Below are 16,429 nucleotides of genomic sequence, written 5' to 3'. Positions count from 1 at the left end.
TGTCTCTTCCTGCCTGCCTGCCTGCCTGCTAGCCTCCCTCTGTCCTGTTTGCTTTGAAACACAGAGCAACAGAGAGGGAGAGGCAGCAATCTTTCTTGCATCTGCTGGCTCACTTCCCCAGGGACCACCACCAGAGCCAGCAGTGGCTGGGCCAGGACAAGCCTGGGAATCAGCTGCTTCCTCCAGATCTCCCACAGGAACACAGGGCCACAGGGCACGGGGGCACAAACCCCTGCACCATCCTCTGCTGCTCTCCCAGGAGTACCGGCAGGGAGCTGGACTGCAGCGGAAGTGGCCATGACCTGAAGCTTCAGCCATATAGGGCAATCACTTTGCAGGCCACCGCTTGACACACTAAACACTAACCCTAACCCAAAGTCTCCCACTGACATTTTTCAGATGTTCCCATCATAGTCTCCATCTTTGCATAAGGCTCCAGAGACCAACTAACAGTTTACTGTGGTTGCGATTTTTCAGGAATTTCTTGTTCCTTGACCTTGGTAGCTTTAGCAGTTCTTAATTTTGTTGCTACCTCAAAGAGCAGTGCATAAATTAAAGCACAAATACCACCAGTGACCACTTAATAGTAGATCGGCATCAGGCTGCTGCTTATTATATGGGCTCTTCTGGCTGTGGGCCCGCTGTCCAACTCCTGCCAGCACTTCCCAGCCTCACTGCTTACAGGTGTGACGGGGCCTGGAGGCTGCATGTGGGGCAACTGGCCAGATGGAGGTGATGGCACAAGAAAGGAATAATGACCTCTTCTATTGTCCTTGTTCCACATGCCAGCAGAGCCAGGCACACCAATGACTCAACACAGGCCTCATGGCAGCTGGGTCTCCTGAGGAGTCACAGGCCCATTCACACAGCTCCAGCCCTGGCCATGACCTTGTGGAAAGCCTGGTCCCTTCCACAGAATTCCCAAGAGACTGAGTCCCAGCTGCCCCCACTCTGTGCCACATTACAAGAGCAAGCCTGACCCATCTCTTCTCCATCCCTCAGAAAGGAGGAGGCCTCTGTTCTGGTCACCAGCCCTGACCATGGCTATGACCTTTATGCTCCTCAAGGAGTTAGGCCCTCCATGTGATGTGGTTGGGATGCCTGCCTCCCACGAAAGGAGGCCAATCCCACTACTGCTTCCAATCCTGCAGCCTGGGTGGGGACAGGGAGGAATCAGACTGGAGTCACAGTGGCAAAGCTAGAACTATCTAGTTCTAGGTCCATTTAGAATCACAATGCCCACCATCTACTCACACAGGTTGCCTCCCCTTGCTGCCCCAGTGAAGAGAAAATTTGGTCCCTCAGCTGCTGAATTGTACCCCTGTCCCTCAGGCCTCAGGAGACTCTTCCCATATGGCTTCTGTCCCCCTTCCTGCTCAACTTACACCCTCCTGCTTTTTCCTTGCAAGTCACTGCCTTCCTGGCCCGCCTTCCCTGAGTCCCCTCAACCCTTGCATGGTCCCAATCCCCTGCCACCAATAGGAGTAAGGATCTAAAAGCAAACAGATGCCAAGGCTGGCCTAGCTGAGGAAGCAGGGGACCCGGTGGAAAGACAGGAATTCGATGGTAGCAGTAACCCAAACATGTGGGTATCTGCTTCATGGCTGCTCCCAGTGGCCCTGGAGGGGTGTAGTACTGCATATCCCATTTTACAGATCAACACAACAAGGCACCCAGGTGAGATATAACCTGCTCCAGATCACACAGTTCCTAAGTGGCTGAGCCAGGACTCCAGCCCAGGTCCTTCCCAGTGCCTCTCTTTGGAGGGAGCATGGTATCTGTGAGACAGGAGAGATATAAGGCAGCACCTCCTTTGCACTGGCTATTCCCTGTTCTAAAAGGTTCCTTCTTCCATCCCTCTTTCACCACCACCAAGTCCCACTTAAGCTTCAGGATGAGGATAAATCATGTTCTGCACCCAATGACTGTGCTCAGTGGTCCCCATGCTTGCTGCTTTGTCTGTGTGCCCTTGAGCTTGGCCATGGCTTCTTGTGATTTTTTACAACTCTTTTGTATTTAGATTGTATCTGAAAGGCAGAGGCACACAGACTGTGCAAGACAGAATGGGATCTTTCACCTGTTGGTTCACTCCTTGAATGCCTGCAACAGCTGGGCTCAGCCAGGCTGAAGCCAAGAGCCAGATCTCTCGCCTGGGTGGCAGGAACCCAAGGACTTGAGCCCTCAATGCTGCCTCCAGGGTCTGCAGATCCAAGCCCAGGCCCCTCTGATACGGGATGCAAGTGTGCTATGCCAGAACCTGGACCCTGGGACACAATTCCACTGGTCCTGGGTTCTTAAATGCATCACACAAGCATGGACTATTCCAGATAAACTGAGAAAAACTTGATGCTTCCAGGGATGCTACCGAGTGGACAGATAATCCACAGGGAAAACATCTGCAAATCACAGCACACAAAGGCCACCCCATAGAAACAACACTTACAAATCAACAACAAAAGGCTCTGTGACAAAAAAGGCAGAGGATTGGGGTAGGTCTTTCTCCAGCACAAATGACCAATCAGCTCATAGAGATACTGGACATCCTGGGAATGGGATCTGTTTACCCCCTAGTCTCAGGTAAAATCAGGATTGGGGACTTGAATTCCTGCTGGTCTGGTCTTATCTGTCATGGGGCTGGGTTGGGTTTTGGGTCTGTGAGGCTCAACACCCTTTTGTGAAGGGAAGCAACATATCCTTGACTGGGATCAAGGGCTCAGTGGGAACACAGGCATGGGTGGGCACCAGAAGTGGTTCCCTTCCTCTTTCCTCCTTCCTACACTAAGAGGGAGAGAAGCAGATGCAAGAACCGATCCTCCTCCCCAGTGAAATAGGAGCAAGCCCCAGAGCAAAGACAGACACAAAAGGAGACTCCTACAGCAGGGCTGGTGTGGTCTCAGCTGCTTGTAACCAGCTCCCCACAGGCACTCCACCACCACCATTTACCTGCCCTGCTTATGGCAGGAAAGCCCCAGCTGGGGCCACAGAGCCACCCCCAACTTCTCCCATATACCTGTACCACTCCAAAGCATACCAGTTCCTATGGCTGTTGAGGGGTCCAGCCTTGTGGGAAATGTGGTGGGCAGGGGCATGGGGGGGGGGGACTGGTGCACTTGCAACAGGGAAACAAACACATCATGCCAGCTTGGGGACCTGGGGCTGTGCCAACATCCTCCTCCTCCAGACCTGGGAACAGCCAGGTCATGCAGGGTCCCATGGAATTGTGATGGCTTCTGTGAGGGGCACCCCTAGGCTCCTGCTGTTCCATCCCTTGCCCTGGGCCCGGATGACCTTCTCCAACGTCAGGAAAGCTTCTCCAACTTCCTGACCCTCGGCCCTTGGTCTCTCAGCTGTGACTCCTCATTCCCACAGCCATGTGCCCACAACTGCCTGCACCTTCCTCACAAGCCAGCTTGGAAGCTTCTGAGTCAGGCGAGGCTCTGAATCCCAGCCTGATCCACACACAGCTCCCCTCAAAGACGGGCACATGTGCATGTGAGCCCAGGGCTAGCTGATACACATTCCCAAGGTCCACAGTCCACACCGCAGGCTTCAGGAAGGAACCCTCGGCCAACAACCACAAAAGGAGCAACGGGCAGAGGAAGAGATGCCCGCCCTAGTGCTGCTCATCAAAGAGATGCTGGAAACAACCCCAACATCCATCAGCCGACTGAGACACCAGTCAGCACACCACCGCCAAACGCTGGCCACGGACAAACAAGGCAGCTGTAAATCTGCACCTCAGCACACGTATCAGGACATAGTTTCAGTAAACAACACAGGGAGTTCAAAACAAACTTTAATTTGGTTGAACACAATAGTTGTTAAGCAAACAATGAATTACAATCTGAAAACACACCCCATTCAACCTTGCAGAAAACCCCAGTACTCAGAAAAGTCTCCACAACCACAAGGCAGTCAGCATGATCACCCGCCAGGCCTTCCTCACAAAGCTACCTGACATGAGGGCACCTGGCCTGAAGCAGGAAAGGCGAGAGCAGCTGCAGTGGACTGTCCTTCTTTGCAGAAACCCAGGGAGCTCCAGTCCAGTCTATCCATGCCTCAGTGGACAGATCCACCTCCAGCTGCTGAGCCGCCAACTTTTCCCAGATGCATTCCCCAACACAAGGAGCTGCTGACCAAACTGTTCACACATGGCTGCAAGCTAAGCAGCTCTTGGCATCCAACAGGACCCTCTGCATTCTATCCAGAATACTGCAACTGGTTGTGTTGGACACATGTCATTGTCCTAGGGACTGGCCTGGCTCCAGAGGGACAGTTCAGCTGAGACTGCCCCCTGAGAACTCCAGGAGCATCTTGGCTCCCCAGAAACCATCTCACCAAGCTTGGCCACTAAAGCACTGCACCTGCGGGGCGGAACAAAACATGGACTTACACACAGAAGCTGCCTTCCCATCTGGAAAACTGGCACCTATAGACCCACACATGAACTCAGGAGGGAATGCTGCCCCACAGCATGCCACATCCCAGCTCCTAGCCCACCAACAGCCTGTTCCTCTCTGCCCACTTTAAATCCCCAAAAACAGCACTGGCTGAGTGCATGTGACTTGGGGATCACATATCCCAAAGCTTGTAGGAAGGCCTCACCTGGCTGGGGGGCAGGTGCTGGCTAAGCTCCACAGCAGACCCAGAGTCAAGGAAGGTGGGTGAGGCTGGCAGCAGATCTGGAGGGCTAGAAGAGGGGGTGTGAGGCAAGGCCCTGTTTTGAAGCAACAGGTGGGGAAAGGCCCTATCAGGAGCCACTCTAAGGGCTTGACATACATCACACATGATGCTCTTTCCAGGACCCTCATGGCTGTACAGCTAACAGAACAGGACACATCCAGCAAAGTCACTCACTAGTCACAGAGGGTACCTGTGAGGGGTCAGAACAGGCTCCAGCAGAAGCTGGGAGCAAAGAGTTGGGGGACAGCAGTGCCTGGGGTGTGAAGGAGATGGGAGGAACAATAGGGAATTCACAGGCAGTCATTTGGGACGAGGGCCACACAACATGTGCTTGCAGTGGAATCTGAGCAGGCAACCGGCAGTCACTCAGCACAACAGTGACATCCCAGCACTGCAGCTGACCAGGAAATGAACTGGCACTCCTAAACATGTGCACCACATGTCCACCATGGGATCCACCACCACACTCCCTGAGAAACCACAGCAAACACACAGATGGCACAGCACAGGCCTGTTCACAGTAGCCTGTGACTGCCCCAAACCAGGATGTAGCTCTCAGCACAGCTGTGGCTTCCTGGTGGACAGAGGTAACCCAGGGAAGCCACAGACATCAGTGTGATACACACCAATCACAGCTCAGCAAGGGACTCGCAATCCTCTATACAGGAAGAAGTAAGGAGTCAGAGGAACGAAGAAGTGTCACAACGGCCATGTGGACAGACTGCTGGTGGCAGCCTCTGCCACATCTCTGCTCCCATCCACCTCTGAGGTACGGATTTTCTCACAACCTGAGTGCTGTAGTGAGTACAGCCACATACACACTTGGGGCTCCTGTAATTCTGCTCTCACTGGTCAGATTACAATACTTGTACTCTGAAGACATGGTCCTGGGGCTGCCATTCTGCAGCACCACAGGCAGTGCTGCTCCCTCCTCCACTGGAGGACTGCACACCCAGTCACAAGCCTGCTGACCCTGGCAGCCTTGTTCTCCATTTCCACCTGTCCACAGCACTGATGCCACCAGCAAAGTCTCACAGGGTACTTAAGAGCCTCCCCGAAGTCCCTTTAGAACTCATTCAGAGACCCAGTGTGATAGCTAGTGGCTAAATCCTTGCATTGCATGCCTGGGATTCCATATGGGTGCTTGTTCATGTCCCAGCTGCCCCACTTCCTTTCCAGCTCCTTGCTGTGTCCTGGGAAAGCAGTAAAGGATGGCCCAAAGCCTTGGGACCCTGCACCCACACGGGAGACTCAGAAGAAGCTCCTGACTCTTGACCAGCTCAGCTCTGGCCACTGTGGCCACTTGAGGAGTGAACCAGTGGACAGAGATGTTTCTGTCTCTCCTTTTCTCTGTGAACCAGTGGACAGAAATGTTTCTGTCTCTCCTTTTCTCTGTATGTCTGCCATTCCAATAAATTAAAAAAAAAATTTTTAAATAAACCTACGACTGGGAGAATAAAATCAGATCTTGATCCTACTTAGAAACTGACAGCCTTTGCTTGGGAAAAAACGACAGCAAAGGTTTCTGGGGCTCACGGAAGTCTCAGTAGAAGAATTTCCGAAGTCCCCAGCTGCTGATGCCCATCGACACGCCAGGCATCAACTCAGCCTGTGACTGGGGCACTTACCTCTGGGGGAGAAAGAAGTCAGGAGCTGGCATGAGGGGCTGCGTCACCAGGAAACCACCGACCTGGACTGCCCCTCCCCTGCCTGAGCCAGGGCCCTGCTCCAGGTACACACTCGGCAGACTGCCACTGGATGGGTCAGTAAATCCTGCAGAGAAACCAAGTTCAGCCACAGAGGACACAAAGACAGCTGAGTGGAGAAAGTGACACAGTCCAGCACAGCTAGCTGGGGTGGCAACATAAAAACTCAGGAAAAAAACACTGCAACCACAACTGGTAATTGCCTTATTAGTCCTTAGGAGACAAAAACAAAGGTTTGTTTGTCATGTAAGATCTTACACCACCCTCCCCAGTACTGCTCAGCCACTTGTCCCTCCATATAAGCATCAGTTAGCACCCCTGCTGCTCCACTTCTGATCCAGCATCCTGAACATGCAACTGAAAAAGCTGCAGATGATGGCCCAAATATTGGACCCCTGCACCCACGTGAGAGTCCTGGGTGAAGCTCCAGGCTCCTGGCTTTGGCTCCACTGCAGTCACTGGTGAGTGAGCCCGCTAAAGGAAGATCCACCTCTCTCCCAGCCCCTCTTTGGAACTCAGACATTCAAATAAATAAGACTATATAAAACAAACAAAAAATAGTTATGATGGATTGGTCAGTTCTGGGTGATCCTTTCTGACCCGAGTCTAGCAGCATGCGAACAGCCCTCATCTCAGAACCTGCAGGGAGGCTCATTTTGTCCTCCTTCCTGTCTACCTGGTAGCTACCTGCCCAGACCAAGGAGGCCTTCCAGACCAGCTGGGGAAAGTCTGGATATCAGGGCTCAGACATAGTGGAAACATGGGTTCCATCTTCTTCAAGACAAAAGTGGAAAGTCTTGGCACATTGGCCAGGACTGGTGTGTCACATGGCAACTGGTGTCTGAGAGAGAGCTGGGACATAGAGCAGAGCAGACTGTTACTGAAAAGGCCCAGGTCTGCAGACACCATTCTTATTAAATTAAAAAAAAAAAATCTTGAAAAGAACTAAACCTGCAACTGGAGGGTGGGAGCAGGCATGTTGGAGTAGCAATAAAGTTAAGTCCAATGCAACTGCCTGTAAAGGCCTGCAGAAAGCAGAGCATGGTGTGAGTGGCTGGAACACTGTAACCATGTGGGAGACCCAGATGAAGCTCCTGCTTTTGGCTTGTCCCAGCCTTGGCCATTTTAGTCACTTGGGGAGTGAGCCAGCGGACGGAAAACCTCCCTCTGCCTCTCCCTATCTCTCTGTAACTCTCACTTTAAAACAAATAAATGAGCCAGTTTATATCATAGTGGGTAAAGCCTCTGCCTGTGATGCCAGCAACCCATATGGGCACCAGTTCAAGTCCCAGCTACTCCAGTTCTGATCCAGCTCCTCATAAAGTCCCTGGGAAAACAGGAGAGGATGGTCCACAAGCTTGGGTCCCTGTAGCCCCAAAGGAGACCTGAAAGAAGCCCCTGGCTCCTGGTTCCTGTTGCAGACATTTGGACAGTGAACCAGCAGTCCTGGAGCTGCTCAGAGCTCTGGGAACCATGGTTCCAACCAGGCCTGCAGACACTTCACCTAAAAATGACAGAGCAAAAGGAGGCTCCCAGCAACGAGTTTCCAAACAGAAGGTGTGAAACACAGTATCCCTGTTACAAAGGGAGACAATTTTTTAAAAAAGATTTATTTATTTATTGGAAAGTCAGATATACAGAGAGGAGGAGAGACAGAGAGGAAAATCTTCCATCTGATGATTCACTCCCCAAGTGAGCGCAACGGCCTATGCTATGCCAATCTGAAGCCAGGATTCAGGAACTTCTTCCAGGTATCCCACACGGGTGCAGGGTCCCAAGGCTTTGGGCCGTCCTCGACTGCTTTCCCAGGCCACAAGCAGGAAGCTGGATGGGAAGTGGAGCAGCCGGGATTAGAACTGGTGCCCATATGGGATCCTGGTGCGTTCAAGGCAAGGACTTTAGCCGCTAGGCCACGCTGCCAGGTCCGACAATGTTTTTTTAAAATAAAAAAGCACAACTGTAAGAAACAAAAGCAAGTCTGGTGCTGCAGCACAGTAGCTCAGAAGGCAGCCTGTAGCACCTACTGGTGTCCCACACTGGAACGCCAGCTTCCATTCTGGCTGCTTCTCATTCAGCTTCCTGCTAATGTGCCTGGAAGGTAGGGAACATGGCCCAAGCCAGGCTGCCTGCCACTCCTGTGGGAGGCCAGGATGGAATTGCCAACCCCTGGCCGTGGTGTGGCCCAGAGCTCGTGTTGTGACCATTTGGGAATGAACTGACAAGTGGAAGCCATCTTTCTGTTTCTCTCACTCTGCCAATCTACCTTCCCAACAAATAGACACTGCAGAGAGGTACCCATGCATTGAGCAGTAAGAAAGGGGGGTGAATGCACTGTGATTCACAAGGTAGGGACTCCAACTCCATTACATTTGATGAGTACAAACCATGTCTAAATATTCTTAAATGTCACTGACAGCTAAGTGGTAGTAAGAGACACTAGTACGCTAACAGAGGGGTCTATGCAGCTCAGGCCTCCTCCAGCAGTCGGTGCCCCAGCTGAGTCAAGCACCACAGAGGGGAATGAAGGGTGGAAACTCTCCTGCTTCTCAGGCTTGGGCACACATTCTTTACAAGAGAGGATGAGTGATCCAGGATGCCTGTGGGGCAGTCTCTGCTATGGTGGCACTGAGTCTGGGTCTAATTAAAGACCAGGAGTCCCAGCAGAAGAGCCTGGCTCTCCCCGCCAACAAACAGGATCTAAGTAGGTCAGTACCGGGTGCAGACACGGTCTGCTCCAAGTAGACTCACCTGTAAGGTTAGGATCGCTGAGGGCAGCAACAGACACAGCCAGAGCATCATCTAAAGGGTGCATCACAAAGTCCTGCCTGTGACTGGGGACCAGATGTCCAGCCTGCAAGGAAATATCCTTGGAGGATGCAAGCGCAAGGGACATCAACCATGATTCAGAGGCCACCAGAGAGGGCTCCACAACACTACTGTTGGCAGGCAGAGTGCAGAGACCAGAGCCAGGGCAGATGGTGAGGACGGAGGTGGGATCATGGCCATGCTCTTCCTGGTGCATCTCACCACCCTGCAGGAACCTGGAAAACATAGCAAAGACTGTCCCTCAGTCGACAGTGGGGGCTACACAATGTGTAGGCTCGTCTAGGTTCAACTACAAAGGCTGCAGGGCCCAGCACAGCACTAACACACTGCTCCTATTCTTTTTTTTTTTTTAAGAAGAAGGGTTTTCTTTATTTTTATTATTTTTTTTATTGGAAAGGCGGATATACAGAGAGGAGAGACAGAGAGGAAGATCTTCCGTCCAATGATTCACTCCCCAAGTGAGCGCAACGGCCGATACTATGCCGATCCGAAGCCAGGAGCCTCTTGCGGGTCTCCCACGCGGGTGCAGGGTCCCAAAGCTTTGGGCCGTCCTCGACTGCTTTCCCGGGCCACAGGCAGGGAGCTGGAAGGGAAGCAGGGCTGCCGGGATAGAACCGGCGCCCATATGGGATCCCGGGCGTGCAAGGCGAGGACCCTAACCACTGCACCACCGCGCCAGGCCCCTATTCTAAACCTATGACTGCCACTACAAGGACTGTATTCCTAAGAAAAAAATCTAGAAATACAAAAGACATTTATGTAAAAGATTTATTAATTTGAAAGGCAGAGTTATAGAAAGAGAAAGAAGACACATAGAGACAAATCTTCCATCCACTGGTTTATTTCCCAAATGGCTCGGCTGAGCTGGTCTGAAGCCAGGAATTCCATCTGGGTCTCCCACATGGGTGCAAAGACCCAGGGAGTTGGTCCATCCTCTGCTGCTTTCCCAGGCTATCAGCAGGAAGCAACTAAAATTTAAACCAGCAACCACACAGAATGGCGGCACTGCAGGGGCAGCTTTACGCACCACACTGCAACGCCAGACCCAGGGCTAGACTGCACCAGACCTGGCTTCCAGAGATACTTCATGAAGACCAACCACAAAAGCATTCATAGTGTATTTACAATGAGCTTCAATGCAGTGTTGGCAACTTAACATGATTAGCAAAAGCCCAGTAGTCCAGAAAATAAATGCCAGTTGATTTTAAAGGCATACAAAGCAGAAGTTGGTAACGAAGCATTGCATCTCAAGGAACGCTCACTGCATCCCCTCCCTTGACTTCAGTAACACACCATTTTACAGCTGGAATCGAGGTCATACGAACCTACCAGAGGCCCAGGTACAAATGTCCTCAGGAGGGACCACATGCAACACAAGCGTGTGACCTAACGATCAGACCTGACATGAACCTCAGGCCCACAGCTGACAAACACTGAGCTCTCTGTACTTTCCTTATCTTTATGAGGCAGCAGACAAATATGGGCTGGTTGGAAAAGCAGCAAAAATCAAATTCTAAAACTCTTTCATGACCTGTTCCTCCTTTTCTCTATCTGCCTACTGTGAGAAGGACTAACTAAATAAGCCAAGAAAAAACACTACACGCTTAAAAATCCTTCACTTAGCAGCAGCATGGCCTCCCCCTAGGTGACTTCTGGACACCTCACCACTAGGAAACCACACCCCCAGCTGCCCTCAGGACTCAGCCTCAGCCTTGGTCTGAGCTTGGATTCTTGGTTCACTTACACTCTTTCGAAGCTGGTGTTGAAGTGTGTTGGGTTAAGCTGTGGCCTGCAACTCTGACATCCCATACTGGACCCAGCAGTCTCAGCTGCTCCACTTCCAAGTTACCTCCCCAGCAATATACCCGGGGAAGCAGTGAAAGATGCCCTGGGTGCCTGGACCCCTGCCACCCAAGTGCAAGACCCGGAAAGAGCTGGTTCCTGGCTTTGGCCTCGCCTGGCTCCAACTGTTGAAGCCATTTGGGAAATGAACCATAAAATAGAAAAAAAATCTCTTGTTCTCCTTTCAAATATATTGTTTTAAATAGTGCACTTGGTTTTCCTGTAATAAAGCCATATACTTCTTCTCCAAGGTTCAAAAATGCCTGCTATAGGTGCTCAGCTTCTTCCTTCCCACATTACTTCTGCAAGGTCTTCCTGGCAGTACACAAAGCAGAGTGCTCAGACAGCATTCTGCAAAGGAGAAAGGTGCTGACTGCATGGAATGCACAACAGACAAACTACAGCAGACTTACAAACCACAAAAGCTGGGGTCGTCTGCAGGCGAAGTCAATCTCCCCCCTTTTCCCAAACACACATGAAGGTGGGCCTCACTCCATGTCAGGTTCCAGAGTCACAGCTGCTCTGTCTCTGATGTGGCTTCCCCTTCCTCCAATCAATCAGCAGTCACTGACCTGGTACCTGTGCGGTGGCCCCAGCATACTCATGCCCACTCCCCATCCTCACCTTCAGCTGAGAAGGCGAACGAACAGGTGAGATGGCCCCATAGCACGTGAGGACAACAGTACCTGGGAGCCAGGGGCCTTGAGATCGTCTCAGCTCCAGGAAGGTCTGTGACCAGGGCCAGGGCCTCCCAAGGTCTTTGGAGGGCGTCTGGGGACTGCGGAGGTACGCCGTCCCTGGGCCAGGCTGGAAAAAACAGAGGGAAGGAGAGGCTTCGTGACTCTATCTCGGCCTCCCTTCCAGCAAGTAGAGCAGGGTGTGGCCACTGGGTCATCAATCTTTGCTGTGAGCTATCCCCAGACCCACATCTACTCCCTGATCCCCACACCGATGCCCATCTATCTCCACATGGCAATCTGGGCACACGGGTGGGGGGGCCGGGCACCTACAACCTCACCTACACCATTCCTCGGCACAGTCTGACTCTCTCTACCTTCAGGATTAGCTGGCCACCAGGTGAGGTCTTGACTGTGCTGAACATTGGTGAGGTCTGCACCTATAGCCACAGTGCCCCTGTTCCAGTGTCCCGTAACAGTTAATGCAACGAGGGGGCTTGTCAGAAAGCAAACCTCCAGATACCATGATGCTAGGGCCTTGGAGACACCCACCGGACCAATGACACCAGCAGTCCAGACGTCTCTCCTTTGTACTGGGGTCTTCGGCCACCACCCGCTGGGCTGGCTGCACATGCTGGAGCAGGGACCGCTGGCACCACCGGTAATTAGCAAACCAGTTGTAGACCTGCTCTGCAGTCAAGCTTGTCTCCAAAGCCAAACTCTCCTGTCCGAAAACAGCACAATTAGCTTTGTTAACTCCTGGTCCGTGCCCACACTTCCACAGAAACCAAGCTGACCTCTCCAAAGGCAGCAGAATCGGCACCAGCTGCACTGGTGGCTGACCAGGGCCTCTCCTAGCCACCTGCTTGGAGAAGACACAACACCTCCCAGGCCCAGGCTCAGTTCGGGAGTCAGGCCAGGCCAAGCGTCGTAGGGAGCCGAGCCTCAGCAGGCCTTGTAGAGCAGGCCCGCAGTGTCCTGAACCTTGCAGAGCAGGCCCACAGTGTCCTGAACCTCGGGAGGGGCCCGCTGTGTGCAGTCACCGCCCCCAGCACCATGCACCCCACACATGGGGCGACCCTGAGCAAAAGCCCCAGCAGAGAGGGGGGACCCAGCCCAGTAAGCAGCAGACAGGAGAGGCCACCAGGAGGAGCCATGCGACCGCGGGACGGATGTGCTGAGGGAGCAGGAACCAGGCACTGTGGGCCAATGCCCCTACCCTCAACCCACACCCAGTACCAGCCATCTCAGCCTCCATGCCTACAGCCACACTGAGAACCTAAGAAGGCGACTGGGACTGCCCTCTGTAGACTAGGCACAGGGCACGCCCTCCCAAAAGAGGATAAAGAACAGGCGTGGGGGCAAAGGCCCAGGGACGGGCAGCTGAGGCAGAGGTAAGGCTTCCACCTGTTCTTACCCGCTGAGCCTTGCTGGGGTTAATGCTCACGGCCAAGGCAAAGTCTTGAAGCCTCCTGCGGACCTCTCTGGGGAAGTTCCGACTCTTGAGGCCATCCGGGCAGAGGCCTGCGGGTGGGGGATTCCTGGAGGAGATGAGAACAGCACAGTGAGGGGGCCCAGCGGTCCCCTGCCCTGTGACAGCAACATTTCTGAGGCAAGGCTGTCCCACAAGTGAAAATCAGCGTCTAACCCACACACCTGCAGGCCATGGCGGGGAGCTCAGCCCCAAGACCCCCAAAGAGGGCTCCAGGATCTGGGTTCCCACCCCTATGTTTTCACATTTCCATGTGGCTTTTCCCTGTCCTCCCTGTCTGCCCATGGGACTTATGAGGCAAAGTCCTTGGCCTTCCCACCCATCTCTCAGTGCAGCCCCACCCCCATACCCTTGCGCCCTTCTCTGCCCAGCACTTCCTCCCTAGATTTCACTGAGTTATCATCACTGACTTGCCACCATGACGCCTGCCAGCCCACTGCACCCCTCAAACACATGGGGACCCTGGCAATGAGGCTGCAGCTGATGTTCTGTGTATTGGCTCTACTTCCCTGCCTCCCTAAGGACTTTCCAGATTCCATTCCAATTCAAGTGTTTCTTGCACCAGAGGCATCGGGGCTGGTAAACATTCTGGCGGCTCTCACCTCCCCCCAGCCCTCCGGCTGCTGCCTCAGTCAGGGCTCTCCCAGTAAAACTTCTCTAGCTTCACCCAGGGTCACTGAACCAGCTCCTCCCCTCACCACGGGCAGCAGAGGGTCACTGCTGTTCTCCTTTATCACCCTGGACTTCCCTCTCTGCATGCCACACCCCTCACTTCCCCTCACCCCCTGGCCACTCCTCAGCTGACCACTGCAGGGGGTATGAGGAGTAGCTAGGCTGCTCAGGCCACTAGACAACATCCCCAGCACTACTCCTGAGATTGAAGCCTCCTGGAGCTAGGCAGGGGACATGTCCAAGTTGGTCACAGTTTTTCGCCACCACTGAATATATCTTCATTTCTACTGAGGACAAATATCACTTCAGTTGAAGATTTCAGCTGCAAAGCCTATGTGGACGTACATAATGCAGTGGGCACCTTACACATCCCAAATGCAGCTCATCTCCCTGGAACCACTCACGCCACCCCTGCCCTGTGTGCCTTTACAAGAACCACCACACTCCTGGTTCCGACCCAGGGACAAAAGCCCTGGAATCTCTTCCCTTTTCACTGCATACAACTGTTCTTGGGCCATGATTTGGGTCCTGGACAATGCCTGAGCCGCAAAGAGACACCACCCTTCCTGACAGCCCTCAGGGTCAGCCAGCACCATCAGAATACAGCCCTGGGCTCTCCTTGTGGTTCATCAGTCACTCTCCCCGCAGGTGAAAATTCAGCCACCACCTGTCCCTATGGTTACAGGCGAAGGTCACTGCTGCATTTTCCAAAGGCTGTGAACACCCCTTCAGCCAGCGGACATCCCCTAAACCAGAGGTCTTAAGCCAGACCTCTGAGGTTGCCACTCCCTCTGCCTTAAACACTGGTGCTCACAAGACCACCACCATCCCTCAGGTAGGGTCTCCTTCCAAGGCTGGGACAGACCTGCACTACCAACACTGAAGAAGCCCCTCCCCACAGCCCAGCCCCCTCAGACCACGGTCTCTGCAGAGACCTGCCTGCTAGCGATGATCGATCCGCTAGCACTTCGTGGTCTCATGTCAGTGCCACCTGCAGGAAAGCAAAGCCTAGGGTGCCCCAGCATCCAGACCCAGGGAGTGCTCCCCAAACAGCTTGAGTGACAGGATGCCACCCCTACACTGGTCACCAAGTGGCTGCCTCTGCTGGGCTTCCACTGGCAGGCTGTCAGCCTCTGTGTGGTGGGTCACACAGCCCTAGCGGTCCCAGGCTCACTGACTGCTGGACTCTGAAGGACTTGCCTCACATTGGCCTCCCTGCAAGCAAGCCTCTGTAGTACAATCCATCTCTTCTTCCAGGAGCCACAGGGAGGGGTGGGGTAGCACTCAGAACAAGACCTGTGAGCCTTGCTTGGCAACAGAAAATAACGTAAGGGCATGGCCAACCCCTCAGGAGCCCCTGACACACAGAGCTAAAGCCCAGCAGTACCTCTTCCTGCAGCGGAACTTCTGCACCGGGGTCAGCGCAGCCACACCCAGCTTCCTCCTGGCCAGGTCGTAGTGAATGTCGTTCCAGAGCTGCACCAGCTCACGGCTGCCTCCTGGCACCCGACAACCCTGTCAAGGAAAGTCCACTAAAGCCACATGTTGGTAGGAAGAACCAGGTCTGGATGGACCCACGGTTAGCAGTGCTGAGGGCTACAGTGGGAAAGGAATAAACAGGCACAAGCTAGAACCTGGAACAAGTGACATCAAGTGGCCAGGGAGGCATCAACTGCACAGAGCAAGGTCTTGGCCTCCTGCAGAGGGAATGACATACTGAGAGGGATTCCAGGTGCCGCCAGACTGGGGACCGGGGTGATGATGGGTGTACCTGGCCATCTGATCACTGTCAGCGCTTCAAAGCCAGAAAGAAATCAGGTTTCACTCCACCTGCTGTGTTTATGAGCTGGCACCACTTGATGCACATCCAGTACTCAGATTCCCAAGCTGCTTGTAACTCACTCAAGTGAGAATTACCGGAACTAATCTTTGTATAAAACACCTCTCCCAGGCAGCCCTAAGGGGTTGGTCTGTGAGATGTGGGCCAGCAACTCATTGCTAGCTCCCGGCATATGGATAATGCTTGAATGGTGCACCCTGCCCCTCCTTCCAATGGCCACTGAGCCCACATGTACCTCCAGAAGCCGGCAGGCCGCCTGTTGCTGCTCCTGCTGGGCCAGGACACGGGCACACACCACGGCCACATCTGCATTGTCCAGGAGGTGCGGGCACAGCTGGCTGTCCAGAATGGCAGAAACCAAAGGCTGCATCTGAGTGAGGTCATCTTGGATGTCATGGCATAGGCTGCCCGCGAGGGGCACCAGCTCCGCCAGGGGTGGGTGGGTGTTCCCGTGCTCCCTCAGCAACATCAAGAAGCTCAGCATCATACCACTCTGCCAACAAAGACCAAGATCAGACCATGTGCACACAGCAGGCCACACTGCAACCTCCATGCCAGATCAGCTGTGGTGCCCAACTGGGAATGGCCAAGGACCACACGCCTGCAAAATTTCCTTCTACCCTCCACCAGAAAAAGTCTGAATCCTGAGAGGGTGACCCCACGGGAGAGTGGCCAGCACTAGTCCACCTCT

General features: G+C 53.5%; 1 protein-coding gene across 1 annotated transcript; it reads right to left on the bottom strand.

Annotated features, from left to right (window-relative positions):
• Positions 1-11,396: 11,396 nt before the first annotated feature.
• Positions 11,397-16,222, bottom strand: LOC121159604 (anomalous homeobox protein-like). The gene is made up of 6 exons (XM_040984783.1): positions 15,974-16,222; positions 15,286-15,413; positions 13,152-13,275; positions 12,287-12,458; positions 11,682-11,743; positions 11,397-11,408 (listed from the first exon to the last, which is right to left on the bottom strand). The coding sequence occupies exons 1-6, from the start codon at positions 16,220-16,222 to the stop codon at positions 11,397-11,399; spliced, it is 747 nt and encodes a 248-aa protein (XP_040840717.1).
• Positions 16,223-16,429: the final 207 nt, after the last annotated feature.

This window comes from Ochotona curzoniae, unplaced genomic scaffold, assembly GCF_017591425.1.
Source record: "Ochotona curzoniae isolate NIBS_2020 unplaced genomic scaffold, NIBS_Ocur_1.0 contig_43, whole genome shotgun sequence".
Taxonomy (NCBI): Eukaryota; Metazoa; Chordata; class Mammalia; order Lagomorpha; family Ochotonidae; genus Ochotona; species Ochotona curzoniae.
The sequence above is the reverse complement of the archived record's forward strand: the minus strand, read 5'-3'. Positions and strand labels throughout refer to the sequence as shown.

Coding starts and splice junctions, on each gene's coding strand:
- LOC121159604 (XM_040984783.1), bottom strand. CDS start 16,222: ATGCTGAGCTTCTTGATGTTGCTGAGGGAGCACGGGAACACCCACCCA. Junction 15,414..15,973: donor CGGCCTGCCGGCTTCTGGAG/GTACATGTGGGC, acceptor TTTCCTTGACAG/GGTTGTCGGGTGCCAGGAGG. Junction 12,459..13,151: donor ACCCCAGCAAGGCTCAGCGG/GTAAGAACAGGT, acceptor GTTTTCGGACAG/GAGAGTTTGGCTTTGGAGAC.